We start from the raw sequence: 21,000 nt of genomic DNA on the forward strand, positions 1-21,000 counted from the left end.
CTGGTTAGTGCAATTTGGAACTGCACACGGCCTTCTAAAACAATTAATATCGCCACAGGCGAAAACAAAATTAAGAGCATGTACCGTCACAATGACTGTGACGGATATCATGACATTTATTTGAAGCAATCATATTCAACTACAAATAGACGAAAACAGATACTCTTGGTCTATTATAAGTACACGGAAACTTTGTTTTTAAATGATGTGAACAAAATACATAATTAAAACCATTGTTGTAAATGTCCGCTATTAAATATCCGCACAATTGATACATTTTACTGACATTTAAAAAAAATGACTAAAGCATAAATTAAAGAGACAGGCTCTAGTTTTTAAACTCTACGACATATTTTTCAATATTGAAGCTGTTTTTTTTGATAATTTAAATTAGAATTTTATTATTTAGAATATTAATTTTCGTACACTTGAAGTGGTTCTGGTCATCCAGCTTTTTGCAATACCCCAAAATATTTTTTTTTTTATAATTCTAAAAATGCACGTTCGTCTCAGAAGTAATGGTTATCGAGACAAGCTCTAGTTATTTTTAAACGGTATTTTTCTGTTTAAACGTCACAGACTTTAGCTTCTCTCTGTTATAATGTGTGTGTTACGGGTTTGTAGATTAACTAAACTTTGTGTCAATGTTCACGAGCTGAAAGTAGGGTGTGCGCCTTTAAAAGGTATGACATACTACAGTATTCCAATAAAAAATGACACAGTATATACTTGATGCTTGTAAGTTGTAAAATATTTAGGATCTAACTTTTGTTGGTTGTGGAAAAAAATAATTTGGATGCCGAATTAAAAGATGTTTCATTGGAACTTGTCACATGTTTAAGCTGATTTGTTAACTTTCGTTCCTAATAGTCTTGGAAATTAGGATTTACTGAAATGCTTGTTCTTGGTTTTCCATCGTGTGACAAGAGACATCGAACATGTGTCTGATAACCGAACTCAGTACATAAGCCAATTCAAAGAACATACACTTTCAATCGATCCATCTTTGCAGATCTGTTTATCTGTATCTGTATTTAATTTTATTATGTATTTTTATTTTTTTAAAATAAAAAAACAACAAAAACATCTGCATTGCGCGATCGGTTTGGGATCGATCCCTGTCAGTGGACCCATTGCGCTATTTCTCGCTCCAGCCAGTGCACCACGACTGGTACATCAAAGGCGTAGTATGTGCTATCCTGTCTATGGGATGGTGCATATAAACGATCCCTTGCTGCTAATCGAAAAGAGTAACCCATGAAGTGGCGACAGCGGGTTTCCTCTCTCAATATCTGTGTGGTCCTTAACCATATGTTTGACGCCATATAACCGTAAATAAAATGTGTTGAGTGCGTCGTTAAATAACACATTTCCTTCCACATCTGCATTGTTAAACCATTGAAAATCTGTCCATTACCTTTCAGTAATGGATAAAAAAAACCCACCCACTAGTTTATTACCCCTCTAGAACCACTAACGTTCAAATCTATACTTACATATTTGATACATATTTTTTATTGGTGTATTTTAAGTAGGGGAATATCCTCGTAACTCTCCATTCCTGAAAAATAATGGGACTCGGCCCTAGGGGGTTACACAGAACATAAACGAGAAAACGACGGGAGTCAAACCTGATATAGTTCCTAGAACACTTGAGTTTGCTCCCTGCCTGAGGAGAGAGTCCATGTTCGTAGAACTATTTATCTCTGTTTGTTTTACAAATACGTGTCAAACTGCTACACAGAACATAACAAATGAATAAAAGAGAGGAAAGCACAACATGGTTTGATTCAGGATTTATTCCCAACCTTCAGTTAGAATATCCCGTTGGTAGTTGATCAGTTTTCGAACAGTTGGTGTTTGTAATTTCTTTCCACTCGTCCTCTCGATTTAGATTGTTTTGTAGATTCCGAACTTGGAACAACGGTTTGGTCGGAACTTGGAACAGCGGTTTGGTTGGAACTTGTAACAGGGTTTGGTCGATTATTAGTGTTTTTGCTCCCAGTAGTGTTGGAAATTGGCGTTTGATGAAATGCTTGCTCTTGGTTTCTCGCTGAGCGACAACAGACATCCATCCTGTGTCTGGTAACAGAATCCAAGACAGGAGTCAAACCTGATACAGTTCATAGAACACTCGAGTTCGCTACTTGCCTTAGGAGACAGTCCATGTTTGCAGAACTGTTTATTTTCAATTGCCTGTTTTACAAATATGTAGCAAACAGCTGGCGAGAACATCAGAACTATACAGAAGAGAGAAAGATGCGACATCTCTTGTGGCTGTAGTGATACCGAAGTGAGTCTTTCCAGTCAAATCTGTTTTTAGAACTAACCATGTCTTCATATACCTGCCTTGTGTATTATTTAAATAGTTTGGTGGTTGGTTTGCATTCATAAATATTCATGGGCATTATACATGCGTATTTGTTACTTTCATCTACGTGACTGACATTTAAGTCAACGATAAAAGACAACCCATAATTTGCCAGTGATATCGACAATGGCAGATGAATTTCGAAGTCTGCGATCAAATATAAAAATGAACACAATATATGACATTGGAAACAAAAGTTAACCAAAAACAATAAACAGTGCTCGCGTGTGGTTGACATTTCAAGTTGGTGGCATCATGGCATTTCAAATGACAAGACAATATGTTGACTTAAACGGAATATCATGACATTTAATTTACATGAAGCAATCATATCCATGTATATATATATATATATATAAACGAAAACGTCTTTTACAAGAAGTTTCTAAAATATACTATTCATAGATGATGGACTTTGTGTAGATGTTTCACTGAAATTTGTCACAAGTTTAAGTTGATTATTTAGTTTTCATTACTCAGTAGTCAGTGGAATTAGCATTTACTGGAACACTTGCTCTTGGTTTTTCGAAGTTCAAAGAACACTCAGTTAACCCATCTTAGCAAAGCTATTTAGGTAGAACTAAGACTTTGGTTAATATCCCATCGTACATTACTAGTTAATAATTACAACTAGCTGATTCCATTCAACCAAGTGTCAGGCGGGACATAGCCCAGTGGTAAATCGCTCGCTTGATGCGCGGTCGGTCTGGGATCGATCCCCGTCGGTGGTCCCATTGGGTATTTCTCGTCACAGCCAGTGCACCACGACTGGTATATCAAAGGCTGTGGTATGTACTATCCTGTCTGTGGGATGGTGCATACAGAAGATACCTTGCTACTAATGGAAAAAACAATGTAGCGGGTTTCCTCTCTATGACTGTGTCAAAATGACCATATGTTTGACATCCAATAGCCGATGATTAATAAATCAATGTGCTCTAGTGGTGTCGTTAAATAAAACAAAACAAACTTCTTCTTCTTCAACCAAATGCCATTTAAAGGCGCAGACCCTAGTTTTAATTTGTAAAAAATGAACACCAAGTTTATTTAATCTACAAACCTGTAACACATTTGGATAAAGTTACAACCGAGTGAAAGAAGAGTCTGTGACGTTAAAACCGATAAATATCCTTAAAAATAGACTAGAACTCGAATCAATAACTGCTACTTCTCAGACGCACGTGCGTTTTTAAAAATATGAAAATGCATTTTGTGGTATTAGAAACAACATGATGACCAGAAACACTTCGGTTCTACGGAAATGGATAATCTAAAGAACAAAATATAAGTAACGTTTGATTTCAGTGATTGTGACGGAACATGCTCTTATTTGTTTTCGCCTGTAGCGATGTTAATTGTTTCAGAGGGCTGTGTGCAGCGTGGTTACGTAAAACCTCCGCGCGACGGTGGTCGAGCTGTTCTAATACACACCCAGACCAGTGCGGAGGCCATGTGGCCAGTAGTTACGTAATACCTCCGCTAGTTCGGTACGATCGGGGTATTGCTGGCGAACTAGGCGACGACCAGTCTAGGCTTCTAAGAAAGATATGCCGTCTTGGTCGCGGTGGAAAATTCACTTGATAGGGGGAGGACCGCGATGTGCCCCCAGACGATATTCGGTTTTGTAATAAATAGCTAGGATTTAGATTTATCGAGGAGAAACATATTGGAAGGCTTCCAAGGAACGTTGTCCGTCCTGACTGGTAATTATATATTTTCTGCTCTGTTGTATAACCTTGATGTGATTGATGTGACTTTAAATATTTTAATACTGTATTATACCAATATTATTTAGACGGTGTTTCCGGTAATCTGACGAAGTAAACTGTAGGCTTCACTGTTCTAATATTATAAAGCTTAGCCAGTCATCCTAGAGGACCTAAGTAAACTGTAGGTTATTGTCTTTATTGTGATAGGTACCAGTATTAATTCTGTATTACAAGGTTACTGAATGAGTAGTTAAGGGTTAATTAAAAATTAACCAGTTAGGAATAGAGTTGTAATTCCTTTATTAATTAAGTTCCCCTGGCAGCGTTTCTCAATTATCACACGTGTGTGTGTTGTATCACGGTGAAGTGATTAGAATATTGTGTAAACTAGACACCTAGAGATTAACTAATTAAGTGATCAGTTCTGGGTTGTTATTATTTGTTGTTGTTAATTAACTACTGCGGCAGTACATTTGTCAGCGTAGTATTAATACAGATTCCAAAGTGTATTGTGTTTTGTTGTGTTTTCTAGTGAACTAACGTGCTATATTATATATACTTGATATAAGATCTTATCTCTGATCATACCTAGAGATGAGCCACTCGGGTATAACTGCCCGATACAGAGAGATCTAATAGATATACAGTTAGGAGAGATATTTGGATAATCGTGTTTCATTAAGTTACGGGTATTATAGGATTCCCGTGACAGGAGTGAAAAATAGGGCGCTCGTCCCGGATCTGAAACGGGACATGCATATTTAAAAAAAGTATTGTTTGTAAATGGGGGCTTTATAAATTATTTTTACAATTACGAGAAGTAGCAACGTTGTTCACTAGAAAATTAATTAATAATAAGTGCGTCATATCTAAACATGGATAAGAATTTGCTGGATAGGCATACGCTCAGTGTAGTGGAGATTAAGCGAGCACGTAAGGCCGAGATAGTTGAAATCGCGGGTGAGCGAGAAATTGATTTAACATCAGCTAAAACCTTAGGTGATATAAAGACAATTATTATCCAGGAGAGAGAGAGAGAGAGAGAGAGAGAGAGAGAGAGAGAGAGAGAGAGAGAGAGAGAGAGAGAGAGAGAGAGAGAGAGAGAGAGAGAGAGAGAGAGAGAGGAGAAGAGAGGGATAGAGAGAGAGAGAGAAAGAGAAGAGAGAGATAGAGAAGATAGAGATAGAGAAAGAGAAGAGAGGGATAGGGAGAGAGAGAGAGAGAAAAAGAGAAGAGAGGGATAGAGAATTCCAGTTAGAAAAATTAAAAGTGGAACATGAGTTAAAGTTGAATACTGAAGAAGTTAGACGGGAGGCCGGAAATGGGTTTAACATGTCAGAGGCTTATAGATCAGTGCCTGTATTTGACGACCAGGAGGTAGACATGTTCTTCCAACTTTTTGAACGGGCCGCTAAGCAGCTAAATTGGCCGCAGTCTAAGTGGACATTGTTAGCCGTGTCTAAGTTTAAGGGGAAGGCTAGTGTAGCTTATAATTCAATGAGTGATGAGCGAGCAAGTCAGTACGACCTAGTTAAGTCTGCGGTGTTGAGGGCTTATGAATTACGACCTGAGGATTATTATTTACGGTATAGCGAGTTGAGAAAAACGCAGGGTCAGTCTTATAGTGAGTTTGTGGCTAAGAAGGCAGGGATGTTTGATAAATGGGTGGTTTCTCATCAGGTAGAGTCATATACCGAGTTACGGGAGTTGTTGATCTTACAGGACATTAAAAATGGATTACCAGTTAGCTTACGTATTCATTTAGAGGATCGTGAAGTCAAAAAGATAGAGGAGGCAGGCATAGTGGCAGATGATTAATTGTTAATACACAAAGCTCAGGCAGTACAGGGTTGCTCTTTACAACAGGGTGATAAGAAGAAATTTCAGCCAGGTTTTTCCTGGGAAAGTAACTATCGGGGAGAGTCATCTAGTTGGTCAGCTAGTCAGGCAAGGAATGCACCTGGTGGGCAAAGTAAGGATAAGCCTGCATTATAAGCCAATGCACGAACCTTTCGTCCACATTGCAGTTACTATACAAAGGATAACCATCTTGTCGGGGACTGTTTTAAAAGGAAACGCGATAATGCGCAAGTGGTCGGTTTAGTGAGGTCAGCTCCGTTAGCGAGAGAGTTAATGGTTAGTCCCATGGCAGAGAAAGTAAACCCGTATGTGTCCACTGGTATGGTTTGTGATGTGAAACAAGAATTGAGTCCTAAGGCAATATCAATCTATCGAGATACCGGGTGTAGTCAGTCACTGATCACGTCGGAGTGTTTATCTGGTATTGAGAATTCAGATACAGGACGTAGTTTGGCTTTAACCTCAGTTACTGGAGAAAATATGGTTGTCCGGTTACATAACGTTTTCTTGTGTTCGAAGTTTGTGACGGGACCAGTCATTATGGGTGTTGTAAAGGACTTGCCTGTTGAAAACATAGGAGTTTTGTTGGGTAATGATTTGACTAGTCAGTGTTGTCAGCCGAAAGGTGACCAATTGTTAATTAAAGACAGCCCTTTACCAATAGAAGAGAGTGAGGTTGATGAGATTAGATATCCTGCGTATGTAAAGACTAGGGCTATGGCCAGAAGGGTAACACGAGACCCAGAGGATATTTGTGATTTGTCTGATACGTGTGTGAGCCATGAAATTGGAGTGGATGAGGTTACCAGTAAAATGGTAGATAAGTCAACTGAGGAATTAAATGTGGTGGAACCTGTTGATCTCCCGCAGAGGGGAAATGAACCAGTTGTGTTTGATAGAGGGGACTTACATTGTAATAGACAAGAGTTAATCCTAGAGCAGGGGGCTGATCCAAGTTTGTTGGCAGCTCGCACTACATTGTTAACTGAGGGTGAGATGGAAGATCAGATGTCAGGTTATTATATGGACAAGGGAGTATTAATGAATAAGAGTGTGGAGAAGGTTGTGCCTGATAGTGAGGAATGTGTGACAAGATGTAGAATTGTGGTGCCCTCTAAGTACCGTCCGTCATTGTTATTGTTAGCACACGAGGACGTGTTTGCTGGCCACTTAGGGCGGAATAAAACTCATAGTAAACTTGCCTCAGAGTTTTATTGGAAGGGAATGTTTGCAGATGTCAGTAAGCACTGTATGTCATGTCATGTGTGTCAGGTTGTGGGCAAACCAAATCAGCTAATTCCTCCCTATCCCCTGCAGAAGGTTCCCATAGTTGGGGAAGCTTTTTCAAAAGTGTTGATAGATGTCGTGGGGCCATTACCGAAAACGCGTTCAGGCAACCAATTCTTGTTAACAATTATGTGCTTAACTACGCGTTTTCCAGAGGCGATTCCCTTAAGGAAGGTTACTGCGTCTGGTGTAGCTAGTGCGCTGCTTAAGTATTTCACGTATACGGGTTTACCAGGTGAAATTCAAAGCGACCGGGGTACGAACTTTATGAGCAAGTTAATCCAGCAAGTACTGTCTATGTTAGATATACGACAGATTCGTTCTGCTGCATTCCACCCTGAGAGCCAGGGCGCAATAGAACGTTTCCACCAGAGCATGCCATTGTTTCGACAATGGTACTGACTGGGACCAGTCAATTCCTTTCGTGTTGTTCGCAGCACGGGATGCTAAGCAAGAATCTTTAGGATTCACCCCATTTGAGTTGGTCTATAGGCATTCAGCCCGAGGCCCTCTCAAATTGGTAAAAGATAGTTGGTTAGACAAGGATAATGCCAAAAACCTGCTGATTTATGTAGGGAGAGTTAGAGATAGGTTGTGGCAGGCGACCGAACTAGCTAGGAAGCATCTGAGCTATGCTCAGAGCAAAATAAAATCAGTGTTTGATAGGAAGGCTAGGAGTCGGGAATTTAAACCAGGGGATAAAGTGCTGCTGTACCTTCCCATTAAACGGGGTTCATTACAGAACCGGTATTTCGGTCCCTATGTTGTGCACAAACGGGTTAATGAGACAGGGTATGTGATAAACACTCCTGACAGGGTTAGAAAAAGTAGGTATTGTCACATCAATTTGCTAAAAGGTTATTTTGACAGACTGCCGATAGTTCCAGTGTTGCCTGTCCAAATTGAGAGTCACTCAACTTCCTGTGATGACGTCAATACTGCAGAGATCAAGTTAACCAACAGCCAGATTCTAGCAGACTTGAGTTCTTATCTACAGCACCTTGACAGCACCCAGCGAGCAAAGTTGACTACGTTGATACAAGACAATGTTTCCATTTGTCAGGACTTTCCAACGGTTACCAATACCTTAATCCAGGATGTGCGCTTGGCACCCAATGCTACACCGATTCGACAGCATGCCTATCGGATAAATCCTGTAAAACGTGTGGCACTGAAAAAGGAGATAGAACACGACATTCTGGAACCATCAAACAGTCAGTGGACATCACCTGTTATTCTGATTCAAAAGGGAGATAACAGTTTCCGGGTGTGTGCTGACCTACGTCGCGTGAATCAACTCATCAAGGCAGATGCCTACCATCTACCCCGCCTTGACGATTGCATCGACCGAGTTGGACACGCTCAATACATCACCAAATTGGACCTATTGAAGGGTTTTTATGCCATTCCATTAACGGAGGAAGCTAAGGACATTCTGGCGATCATCACACCTGACGGCCTCTTCCAATTCCGAGTGATGCCGTTTGGTTTGAAGACTGCCCCTTCTGCCTTTCAAAGGATGATGAACCAGGTGTTAGCAGACTTAGAAAACGTCAGTGTGTATCTGGACGATGTGGTGTTAGCCACCGACACTTGGGATGAACATTTAACCGGATTACAACAAATATTCAGTCGCCTACAGAAAGCTAACTTGACTGTGAACCTGGGTAAATGTGAATTCGTTAAAGCTTCAGTGACCTACTTAGGTCATACTGTCGGACATGGTTGCGTCGCCCCGCTGCAGGCCAAGACACTAAGCATCAGCCAGTATCCTGCACCGACCAACCGTCGTGAAGTTCGCCGGTTCCTTGGTATGGCCGGTTATTATCGTCGTTTCTGTGCTAAATTTGCGACGGTAGCGGCCCCCATCACATCGCTGCTAAAGAAGGAAACGAAGTTCCAGTGGTCAGATGAATGCGAGAAGTCATTCAACCGTCTCAAGCAGATGCTCTCCTCGTCTCCCGTGATGGCAGCACCAGACTACCGAATGCCTTTCAAGCTGGCTGTGGATGCCAGTGACGTGGGAGCTGGAGCTGTGCTGTTCCAAGAAGACGAAATGGACTGGACCATCCTGTAAGTTTCTTCTCCAAAAAGTTTGACAAACACCAGGTGAACTATTCCACTATAGAGAAGGAAGCTTTGGCCATGGTACAAGCTCTGAAGCATTTTCAGATCTACGTGAAATCAGCAGTGCATCAAGTGGTTGTCTTTAGGGACCATAATCCGCTCACTTTCATTCACAGAATGAAAGCCACCAACCAGAGAGTGTTGAGATGGAGTCTTCGTCTGCAGGAATTCCCAATTAGCATTGAACATATCAAGGGCACATCCAGTGTAATCGCTGATGCCCTGTCCCGAAGTTGAACGTTATGATAATGTGTTGACATTCTTGATTTCTGTTTTGTTTTTATTTTATTGTATACCAGGGACTCAGAGACTCAGTGTGATTACTGGTAGTCACCTTATTACTATGTGTTATAAATGCCCGGATGCGTCGGTTAACGCACTTTTTGTTTTAATGTAGTATATTTCCCTATTCCTAGAGTAGAGGAAATATCCTTTTTGAGGTGGGGGTGTGTGACGGAACATGCTCTTATTTGTTTTCGCCTGTGGCGATGTTAATTGTTTCAGAGGGCTGTGTGCAGCGTGGTTACGTAATACCTCCGCGCGACGGTGGTCGAGCTGTTCTAATACACACCCAGACCAGGTGCGGAGGCCATGTGGCCAGTAGTTACGTAATACTGGGTATTGCTGGCGAACTAGGCGACGACCAGTCTAGGCTTCTAAGAAAGATATGCCGTCTTGGTCGCGGTGGAAAATTCACTTGATAGCGGGAGGACCGCGATGTGCCCCCAGGCGATATTCGGATTTGTATTAAATAGCTAGGATTTAGATTTATCGAGGAGAAACATATTGGAAGGCTTCCAAGGAACGTTGTCCGTCCTGACTGGTAATTATATATTTTCTGCTCTGTTGTATAACCTTGATGTGATTGATGTGACTTTAAATATTTTAATACTGTATTATACCAATATTATTTAGACGGTGTTTCCGGTAATCTGACGAAGTAAACTGTAGGCTTCACTGTTCTAATATTATAAAGCTTAGCCAGTCATCCTAGAGGACCTAAGTAAACTGTAGGTTATTGTCTTTATTGTGATAGGTACCAGTATTAATTCTGTATTACAAGGTTACTGAATGAGTAGTTAAGGGTTAATTAAAAATTAACCAGTTAGGAATAGAGTTGTAATTCCTTTATTAATTAAGTTCCCCTGGCAGCGTTTCTCAATTATCACACGTGTGTGTGTTGTATCACGGTGAAGTGATTAGAATATTGTGTAAACTAGACACCTAGAGATTAACTAATTAAGTGATCAGTTCTGGGTTGTTATTATTTGTTGTTGTTAATTAACTACTGCGGCAGTACATTTGTCAGCGTAGTATTAATACAGATTCCAAAGTGTATTGTGTTTTGTTGTGTTTTCTAGTGAACTAACGTGCTATATTATATATACTTGATATAAGATCTTATCTCTGATCATACCTAGAGACGAGCCACTCGGGTATAACTGCCCGACACAGAGAGATCTAATAGATATACAGTTAGGAGAGATATTTGGATAATCGTGTTTCATTCAGTTACGGGTATTATAGGATCCCCGTGACAGTGATCATAAACGGCTCTAATAGTGAAAACAACATGTTGTAGTGTTTAAAAACTAGGGGATGTCCCATATAACTGGCACTTAATTGTCGCTGTAAAAGTCTGGTGGGTTTGTTTTGCCTTCGGATCTCCGCCAATAAATGATGACGAAAATAACGGTTTTTCGAGTCAGTAAATATAAGAAAACAACAACAAAATAATTGGGTACATAATATTATTATAACATAAGCTAAGACTGTCAGAATTACCAAATGTTTGACATCCAACAGCCGATGTGCTCTAGTCGTGTCATTAAGTCAAACAAACTTAAAACTTTTAAACTTCAATTTTCGATATAAAGATCTCGCACCACAATAAGGGAGTTCCCCTGTCAATATTGCGTGACCTAACAGTCGACGTATTTTTGATTCAAACAAAAGAAAATCATTTACCATACAAACATGTCTCTTACTGGTGTATTTACCGCACACATACATACGCGCCAGTGGCACAGGAGGCCCTTCATAAGGATCGAACCCAGTCTGCCATATCCTTACTGATCGGACACATTTAGGCCAGATATAACACTAATTATAAAAATCACAATAATTTAAAGTGAAAGATTAAATTATAGTATTAAAGTGTACGATTTGAAATGTTTCCTTGGCTCTGGTGACTGGGTGAGTGTCAGCTTGGTACCAGGATATTGAAAGTACATATCTTTTTCATTCATTAATATAGGACACACGCACAACTACACATTATTGTACTCTTGTGGACGTAGCCCTGTGGTAAAGCGCTCACCTGATGCACGGTCGGTCTGGGATCGATCCCCGTCGGTGGGCCCATTTGGCTATTTCTCGTTCCAGCCAGTGCACCATGACTGGTATATCGAAGACCGTGGTTTGTGCTATCCTGTTTGTGGGATGGTGCGTATAAAAGATCCCTTGCTACTATAATGGAAAAACGTAGCGGGTTTCCTCTCTAAGACTAATGCAGAAATTACCAAATGTTTGACATCCAATAGCTGAGTACGTCGTTAAATAAAACATTTCCTTCCTTCCAATAGCCGATGATGAATAAACCAATGTGCTCTAGTAGTGTCGTTAAACAAAACAAACTTTAACTTTCACTGAGCCTGGCCGCGTGTGTTTTGCAAACGCACACCTCGCACGTGCATCCAGTCTAGACGCTCTCATTAAAACTAACGTATTTCGACGTTTTAAAAGCCGGACCGCACGCACGCGCCGCATCCAGTCTGTATGAGCCTTTAGTTTTATAACTGAAAGGTGGAGAAAGCATTCCGCGTATCAGCGACTGCGTCTAAAGGCGACGCCATACGATACGAGTGCCTCGTGCCGACTGTGACAAGACAAACACTATGATTTCACTGTTTGATATGCAATCGGCTATTCTTGTACGAGGCACTTTTATCGTGTGATGTCACCTTAAGGAACAAACTCGAGATTGCAGCTTCAAAGTGTAAACCGCAGTTTTAAATTGGAATTCTTCATTTTCTCTTTGTAAATGTGATCAAAATATTCACTCTGTGCAACCGTAAACCAGTTTTTCCAGTCACCGACTTCACCTGTAATGACAAAAGTAATCAGGCACAGACAAAAAACAAACAAAAACACCAACAACAAAAACCCACCCAAAAAAACACCAAAAACCCCAGCAACAACACAAAAAAACAAAAAACACCAACAAACAGAAGAAAAAAAAAAAAAAAAAAAAAAAAAAATAACAGAGAAAGAAAAAAGTAAACAAGCAAGAAAGCAAGCAACCAACCAACCAAACAGATAAACAAACAAGCAAACAAGAAAACCCCCAGGCAAATTCCAAATCCGACAACCACAACAATTATACACAACACCTCCTCCACCCTACAAAAATAAAACCATACAAAACACAAAGCAAAACAAAAATAATCTACTTACGCGCTACAGTTAATTCAGTGTGTAAAACAGCTCAGTGGTTCACAGTTCCATAAAAGTCAAATATTATCACGTTCAAGTATTACGTTCAGTTTTAAATGGCAGCAAACTCAAGAGTCTCTTTAAATAATTGACTTTCAATGTCCATCATAACCAGGCAATAATAACATAAATACGTCTCACACACCTCCACCCAATGTCCATCATAACCAGGCAATAATAACGTAAATACGTCTCACACACCTCCACCCAATGTCCATCACAACCAGGCAATAATAACGTAAATACGTCTCACACACCTCCACCCAATGTCCATCACAGCCAGGCAATAATAACGTAAATACGTCTCACACACCTCCACCCAATGTCCATCATAACCAGGCAATAATAACGTAAATACGTCTCACACACCTCCACCCAATGTCCATCATAACCAGGCAATAATAACGTAAATACGTCTCACACACCTCCACCCAATGTCCATCATAATCAGGCAATAAAAACGCAAATACGTCTTACACACCTCCACCCAATGTCCATATACGTCTTACACTGTCAAGGACACCGGACGTAGCTCTGTGGTACAGCGCGACTGGTGTTGATAGGCCACAGATCACAGTTATCTTCCCATTTGGTTGTCCGGAAATCCGGAAATTTATCCGCGCATGCTGTTTAACTGTGATTATTTCATGGCAGACAGCTTTGAAGTGGCAACTATTTGACTGAAGCTGACAGGGGAGAGCATGTAGTTTGTAAACATGTGTAATTTGTTGACACTGAAGACTTGTTTGTGGTAATTCCGACCCATGCAAACGTAGTGCTTTTTTTGTAAAATGGGTGTACTCCGGCTAGGTTTAGTGGGTGTGTTCAAACCAATATCCTGGGAGAAAGAGCTGGACAACGGGAGTTGTCCTTTTCAGGGTATGTTTCCCCCAGGCAGGCAAAGGTACATACAGAACTCCACGGGCCTGCTGATATTAATAAACATGTTATAGCCACTAACGCTATATAGAAACATATAGCATAATTAATTGTTGTCTGTGGCCGTATCAAAGGCCATGATATTATCATGCCTGTTGAAAGTGCAATATAAATGATCCATTGATTCGTTTTCGGTAGATGTAACCTATAGGGAGGCAACAGGTTCACCTTTCCCTTTCCCACATTCATTCTCTCTGTTTCTATCACTCTCTCTCTTGCTATATGTTTCTCTTTCTATCTGTCTCACCCCCTCTCTCGTCTCTGTCTCTCACCTCGGTCTGTTTTGTCTCTGTCTCTATTTCTATTTCTCTCTGTTTCTGTCTCACCCTGTCTGTCTCATCCTCTCTCTCTCTCTCCCTCCCCCTCCCCCTCCTCTCTCTCTCTCTCTCTCTCTCTCTCTCTCTCTCTCTCTCTCTCTCTCTCTCTCTCTCTCTCTCTCTCTCTCTCCCCCCCCCCCCTCTCTCTCTCTCTCTCTCTCTCTCTCTCTCTCTCTCTCTCTCTCTCTCTCTCTCTCTGCCCCTCCTATGAGTCCATAACCATATAACGTATGTTAAATACCGTATAGCCATATATGTGAAACGCCAAACACCAAATAGTTTTAGTTCAAAATGTGTTGAGGTATCATTTCCTTTTATTTACAAATCAAAAATTACCTTTTCTATACATAACAGGATTTCCCTTCTCGTTCAGCTCCAAGTGTCCCTTGGACTTGCGCATAGTCTGAAACCTGCACGCCTCACAGACATTCTTGAGAAATGTCTCGTTATAGTCCTTCCCTAGAAACTGAGACAGCTTCTTTACCTCCCGCAGTACATCCTGTGACGTACAAACAACAACAACGATAGCCTAATAACAGTTTCATAACCACCGAACATCATTACATGTAAGTTTTTTTTTTTATGACTCACGTCAATCAAATTAAAGACGTTCATTTGGCTTCTCCTAGATGATGATACAGTTGGCACAACCATACCATCCAATGAAAAAAGCGCGATCGAAATTGATTGCTCTGTGACGTGTAAGCTGACATAAAATTGATTGCTCTGTAACGCATAAGTGAACAGCTTGCGCAAGTTCCGTAAAAAGGTTTAGCTGGATCAGTCATAACCCATAATTCTGTTATTGTCCTAGTATTAATGAATGTAAATTTTTTTTAAAGATAAATATAAATAAATAGATATAATAATAATAATAATAATAATAATAATATAATAATAATGTTTACTACTACGATGCAATAATTACATAATGTAATGCAACGTAATGTAATATAATTTAATAATACGTATAATATTTACACCTAGCAATTTCAAAGTTCAGTTTTAAGGGGCCAAATTCCTCCCTTCGCCTCGGAAAATCCTCTATTAATACAATTCTGAAAATATGCATTTATTTGAACTTACCTCTTTATAATCCTCGTAATATATGATGTGGATGGGTAACTCTGGATGGTCTTTTATAGCCTTTTCCCACTGCAGCACATAATCAAACCACGAATTATAATCCACTGGAAAAAGACAAAACAAAAACGTTTTACAAAAGAAAAATCTTTAAGATGGTAATGCCAGTATTTTACAATATTGGAATTTAAAAAATGCCAGAAGTTTGCTAGTTATGTTTGAAACCATCAGTATTTTTCTGCCCAAAAGTATTTAACACGCTAATGTGTTGAACAGAATAAAATTTTAGCTGGCATTGTTTAAGGATGGTGCTTTATAGATAATCCAGAAGCTAGAGTTCCCACCCAGAGCGAGTTTTAACGACTCAATGGGTAGGTGTAAGACCACTGCACCCTCTTCTTTCTCACTAACAACTAACTCATTTTCCTGGACAGACAGCAGAGGTGTATGTGTGAACCCATGACAGCGTGCTTGAACCTTAATTGGATACTAGTATAAGCACGAAAATAAATTGAAAGGAAAGGAAAGATGATTAATAGATCAATGTGCTCTAATAGTGGCGTTAAAAAGAAAGACCCCCCCCAAACCCCCCCCCCCCCCCAAAAAAAAAAAAAAAAAAACCCACACAAAAAACCACAACAAAAAACCATCCTTTAATTTATAACCTACCTTTTCCTTCTAACATAAGGGGCAGATAATTCTGCCACGACCCACTGTACTGGTAGTAGTCAAAGAGACTGGTGTGGTGGTGAAAATAGGACACGGCGACATCTTTCGGATTTCGCAAGAGGAAGACGATCTTGGGTTTCTTCTCCAGCACCTCCGTGGGAAGTTTATCGAACCAGTAGTGAGTGTTGAGAGCACGCGGAGACGGCAGGGCGTCGAAGAAGTCTTGTGGAAATATTTCAATGAAGCCATCATCCTTTTCAACAACCTCAAGAGTTGTGTTACCCGCCAACAGAAAGCGCACCATCTCCCATATCCAGTGAGTGCCTGCGATGGAATAGCTTATGATAAAAAATGATTTCTGTAGGCCTACTATTAAAATAAAAACACTCTATCTAAATAAAATCTATCAACAAATATTGACACATACACTTTTATTAACCCAGGAGCCCTTTTCACTAAACACCGTAAGTTTACGTCTGCTACTAGCGGTTGTACCGGTCGTGCGTTTACACGTGTTTGGCGTCTGTTTCACGCAGAAAATTACATCATTACGGAAGCTGGAGTATTTTAAAGACAAAATAAAATAAAATATGTGTTCTTCAAACTATATGTTTTGAACTATAATAGTAATAAGAATGGTTGTTTAGTCGTAGATTTACGTTTACGTGCCAAACTAGACTTACGATGTTTTGTGAAATAGGACCCAATACTAAAATATGCATCTGAAGTGTGGGATGGGCTCCGATTTACATGTAAATGCTTAAAACCTAGCTAGAGAAACAACAATCTGTCTACCATAGTTTGCGATATGGAAAAATGAGTACTCAAATTCGAACACAGAAAGGCCAAACGATATGGAGCCGAATTTACAAAGCCTGTTTATACCACAACCTTTGAGATACTAAGTAACATGCACTGGTTGGGATGTGAAAAACCTGATGGGTCAACCGAGGTGATTCGATCCTGCGGCCTAAACACCTGAGGCAAACACCCTACCGACTGAGCTAAATCCCGCCTCCTTATTTCATGATTATTGTTTGCTTTGGACTTTCAAATCGAATCTCGGTGCAGGACGTAGCGCAGTGGTAAAGCGCGGTCTGTCTAGCATTGATCTCCTTTGGTGGGCCCATTGGATTATTTCTACTTTCAGCCAGTGCAGCACGACTGGTATATCAAAGGCCGTGGTATGTGCTACCTTGTCTGTGGGATGGTGTATATAAAAGATCCCGTGCTACTAATGGAAAAAAAACAACGTGGCGGGTTTCCTCTTTAAGACTATCTGTCTGAATTAAAAAATGTTTGACATCCAATAGCCGACGATTAATACATCAATGTTCTCTAGTTATGCCGTTAATCAAAATAACCGGCTTCGGTGGTGTCATAGTTAAGCCATCGGACATAAGGCTGGTAGGTACAGAATTCGCGGCCAAGAGCGAGTTTAAAAAAAAAAAAAAAAAAAAAAAAACCCAATTGGTAGGTGTAAGACCACTACACCCTCTTCTCTCTCATTAACCACTAACAACAAACTCACTGTCCTGAACAGACGGCCCAGATAGCTAAGGTGTGTGCCCAGGACAGCGTGCTTGAACCTTAATTGAATATAAGCACGAAAATAAGTTGAAATGAAATGAAATCAAAACAAACTTTAACTTTATCAAATCGGGTGGCGGAACGTAGCCCAGTGGTACAGCGTTCGCTTGATGCGCGGTCGGTTTGGGATCGATCCCCGTCGGTGAGCCCATTGGGCTATTTCACGCTCCATCCAGTACACCACGACTGGTACACCAAAGGCCGTGGTATGTGCTATCCTGTCTATGGGATGGCGCATATAAAAGATTCCTTACTGCTAATCGAAAAGAGTAGCCCATGAAGTAGCTACAGCGGGTTTCCTCCCTCAATATCTGTGTGGTCCTTAACCATTTTCCGACGCCATATAACCGTAAATAAAATGTGTTGAGTGCGTCGTTAAATAAACCATTTCCTTCAAATCGAACCCTGTATATTGTTACTAACCCGATTTCGGATATGCACAAACGATGACGTCATCTTGTCGTATCTTTAAGCTTTTTACTCCTCGAAGGGCATCCTCCGGGAATCTTGGGTAATACCTCCCATCGATTTCAAACAAGCTCAGCGTGCCACCACCACCATCTGATATTTTTATCGGTGGCATAATGCCGTCAATTACCTGAAACAACAAAACGATAAAAAAAAAAAAAAATCTGGCAATAATATGTTTTTTTACACACCCGTTGGTGAGAACACCATGCGTGATTTTTGATAACACATAGATGTTTACACACGTATGTGTTTTAACAATTTAAAGACATACGACTGGCTGCTCCTAGCTGATGACCAGGGGCCTAATTCACAAATATCTCTTAGGCTCTGTTAGACAACACTGAAGTCTTTTAGCATTGCACTGCGAGATCGCAAAGTTACGAGAGTTTAGTGAATTAGGCTCATGGTCGCCAATGCATACGTCCAATAAAAAAACACACACGGTGGAAATCGATTATACCGTGACGTATAGTTAAGTTAAGCGTAAGTCAGCTACAAGTGCGAAGGGTTGTGAATATCTTTTAGTCAATAAAGATGTTAAAATTTGTTTAAAACCTGGTTTTTGAGGCTATGTAAGAAATAGAATAATACATTCGTGTCCGTTATATACCATTTATCTCACAACTCGTTGTTTTAAAAGTTATCAAACTCGTTTTCGCTCGTTAGATACATGTTAAAACAACTCGTATCTAACGGACACGCATGTATTATTCTCTATTTACACACCCGTTGGTGAGAACATCATTCATTATTTATGATAACACCCAACCCGTCCCCAATAACACACATATGTGTGATATCGATTTAAACACATACGACTGGTTTATCCTAGGTGAAGACCCGTTCGTCACAGCCATATCAATAGAGAATAATACATGAATGTATTATTCTATTTCTTACATATCCTCAAACACCAGGTTTTAAGCAGATTTTAACATCTTTTTCGACTAAAAGTTATTTACAGCCGTTGCACTTGTAGCTGACTTACGCGTCACAGACACATGATTGTCAGGTTAACTATACGTCACAGTGTAATATATTTCCACCGTGTTGTTTTTCATTGGATGCATGCCACTGGTGACCTAGTCATCAGCCAGTCGTATGTCTTGAAATTGTTAACACACGTACGCGTGTAAACAACCCATGTATTAAAAAAAATAACGCATAGTGTTCTCACCAACGGGTGTGTAAGAAAATGAAAATTGATTGCTGTATGACGTGTAAGTTAACCCGAAACTGATTGCTCTGTGACACAAAGTTAACTGCAAAGCGCAAGTACCGTAAATATATTTTAGTTGGAAAAGACCGTTAAAATTTGTTTTAATGCAAATCTTTTGGAATATGTCACAAATAGAATACTACCTTCGTGTCCATTAAAAACCATTTATTTTACAACTCGTTGTTTAAAAACGTAGACATACATACATACATGCATTTTATTCGTCACTCAGTATAAACATAGTAAAAAATACAAACCATACCATTAAAAACATATACAGACTACTCTATATTTTATATGAGAGATTATATAATCAATAGAACACACAAATTCATACTAATGCATAGAAAACAATGCACACGCAAAACATGGCTGATACGTCACCTTTAAACTTGTAAACTTTTCAGTATTGAAATGTCGCTGATGATTTCAAACGTGCCCCAGAAAACACTTTTAATGGCATGTTTTAGTACAATATGTCACACATACTGAAAGTGTTGTGACATCGTATTGCAACACTCTCATCGTAGAGTTATGAAATATTATATATACTGTACAATATATAACACACAAAGAAAGAAATGTTTTATTTAACGACGCACTCAACACATTTTATTTACGGTTATATGGCGTCAGACATATGGTTAAGAACCACACAGATTTTGAGAGGAAACCCGCTGTCGCCACTACATGGGCTACTCTTTTCCGATTAGCAGCAAGGGATCTTTTATTTGCGCTTCCCACAGGCAGGATGGCACAAACCATGGCATTTGTTGAACCAGTTATGGATCACTGGTGTCGGTACAAGTGGTTTTTACACATACCCATTGAGCCTTGCGGAGCACTCACTCAGGGTTTGGAGTCGGTATCTGGATTAAAAGTCCCATGCCTCGACTGGGATCCGAACCCAGTACCTACCAGCCTGTAGACCGATGGCCTAACCACGACGCCACCGATGCCGGTATATATAACACACAAAGACATACTATTACATAAAATATTTATATAGGGTGTATACCACCAAATCAAATCCTATAGACGACAACAGTAACATATGTGGCTAAAACTCCTACATACAGCGTATCAGTCGACATATACGCCACGGATATAAATACTGGTACCCCTCACCCTTAAACTAAATCAGAAATACGGGGGTTAAGTTGCTTATTTCAGAGATAACGGGTAGCGTCTATGACTACCCTAGTTCCGCACAAATGTTTTCATGCTAATTTTAAGACCCCGCAAATGTTTCAAGCACAACGGTAGTTGGTACATAGTTCAAATTAAATTGTAGGAATTTACTGGGAAAATGAAACAACACTTTAATACTAACAAAAACTCTCACATTTATCATCAATGGCAGGACTTGTGGTATTAACTGCTCTATCAAACGTTAGCTGCACCTCAAAATGTGACCCAGTCGGATGTTATTTGGTTTAGTATTACCTATTATATATATAGTCAAAGAGAAGAAGAAGAAGAAGAAGAAGAAGAAGAAAAAGAAGAAGAAGAAGAAGAAGAAGAAGAAGAAAAGAACCATAACCATAATTTTAATATGCCAAAAATTCGCCAATACGTACGTCACCGTGTAAACCTGTTTGGATGAAAACGTCGCTGTTAAACAGAGCCGTAAATCCAATTAGCATAACAACAAATAAATGATTGCTGATATATACACCATGAGCTGTTCTAACAAACGCTTTTGTTATGTTAATGTTTTTGCTGATCTGATCCGAAATCGAGGATATGCATAAAGAGCAACCTGATAGTAGAGGTCTTTGACACACTACGCTATGTGGGCCAGAGTGGGGGTGGGTGGGTGAGTGTGTGTGTGTGTGTGGGGGGGGGGGGTGGGGAAGGTGG

General features: G+C 40.0%; 1 protein-coding gene across 1 annotated transcript; it reads right to left on the bottom strand.

The window, feature by feature from the left end:
• Positions 1–11,891: 11,891 nt before the first annotated feature.
• On the bottom strand, positions 11,892–20,754 carry LOC121390419 (sulfotransferase family cytosolic 1B member 1-like). The gene is made up of 6 exons (XM_041522229.1): positions 20,718–20,754; positions 17,871–18,045; positions 15,858–16,181; positions 15,192–15,295; positions 14,442–14,604; positions 11,892–12,458 (listed from the first exon to the last, which is right to left on the bottom strand). The coding sequence occupies exons 2-6, from the start codon at positions 18,028–18,030 to the stop codon at positions 12,346–12,348; spliced, it is 864 nt and encodes a 287-aa protein (XP_041378163.1). The 5' UTR covers positions 18,031–18,045; positions 20,718–20,754; the 3' UTR covers positions 11,892–12,345.
• Between the last annotated feature and the right edge of the window lie 246 nt (positions 20,755–21,000).

The sequence above is a fragment of the Gigantopelta aegis genome, chromosome 3 (assembly GCF_016097555.1).
Source record: "Gigantopelta aegis isolate Gae_Host chromosome 3, Gae_host_genome, whole genome shotgun sequence".
Classification (NCBI taxonomy): Eukaryota; Metazoa; Mollusca; class Gastropoda; order Neomphalida; family Peltospiridae; genus Gigantopelta; species Gigantopelta aegis.

Excerpts from the sequence above, each read along its gene's own strand:
- LOC121390419 (XM_041522229.1), bottom strand. The coding sequence starts at position 18,030 with ATGCCACCGATAAAAATATCAGATGGTGGTGGTGGCACGCTGAGCTTG. Across the intron at positions 16,182-17,870 it reads TTGTGCATATCCGAAATCGG|GCACTCACTGGATATGGGAG; the intron begins GTTAGTAACAAT and ends ATTCCATCGCAG. Across the intron at positions 15,296-15,857 it reads CCTTATGTTAGAAGGAAAAG|TGGATTATAATTCGTGGTTT; the intron begins GTAGGTTATAAA and ends GTCTTTTTCCAG.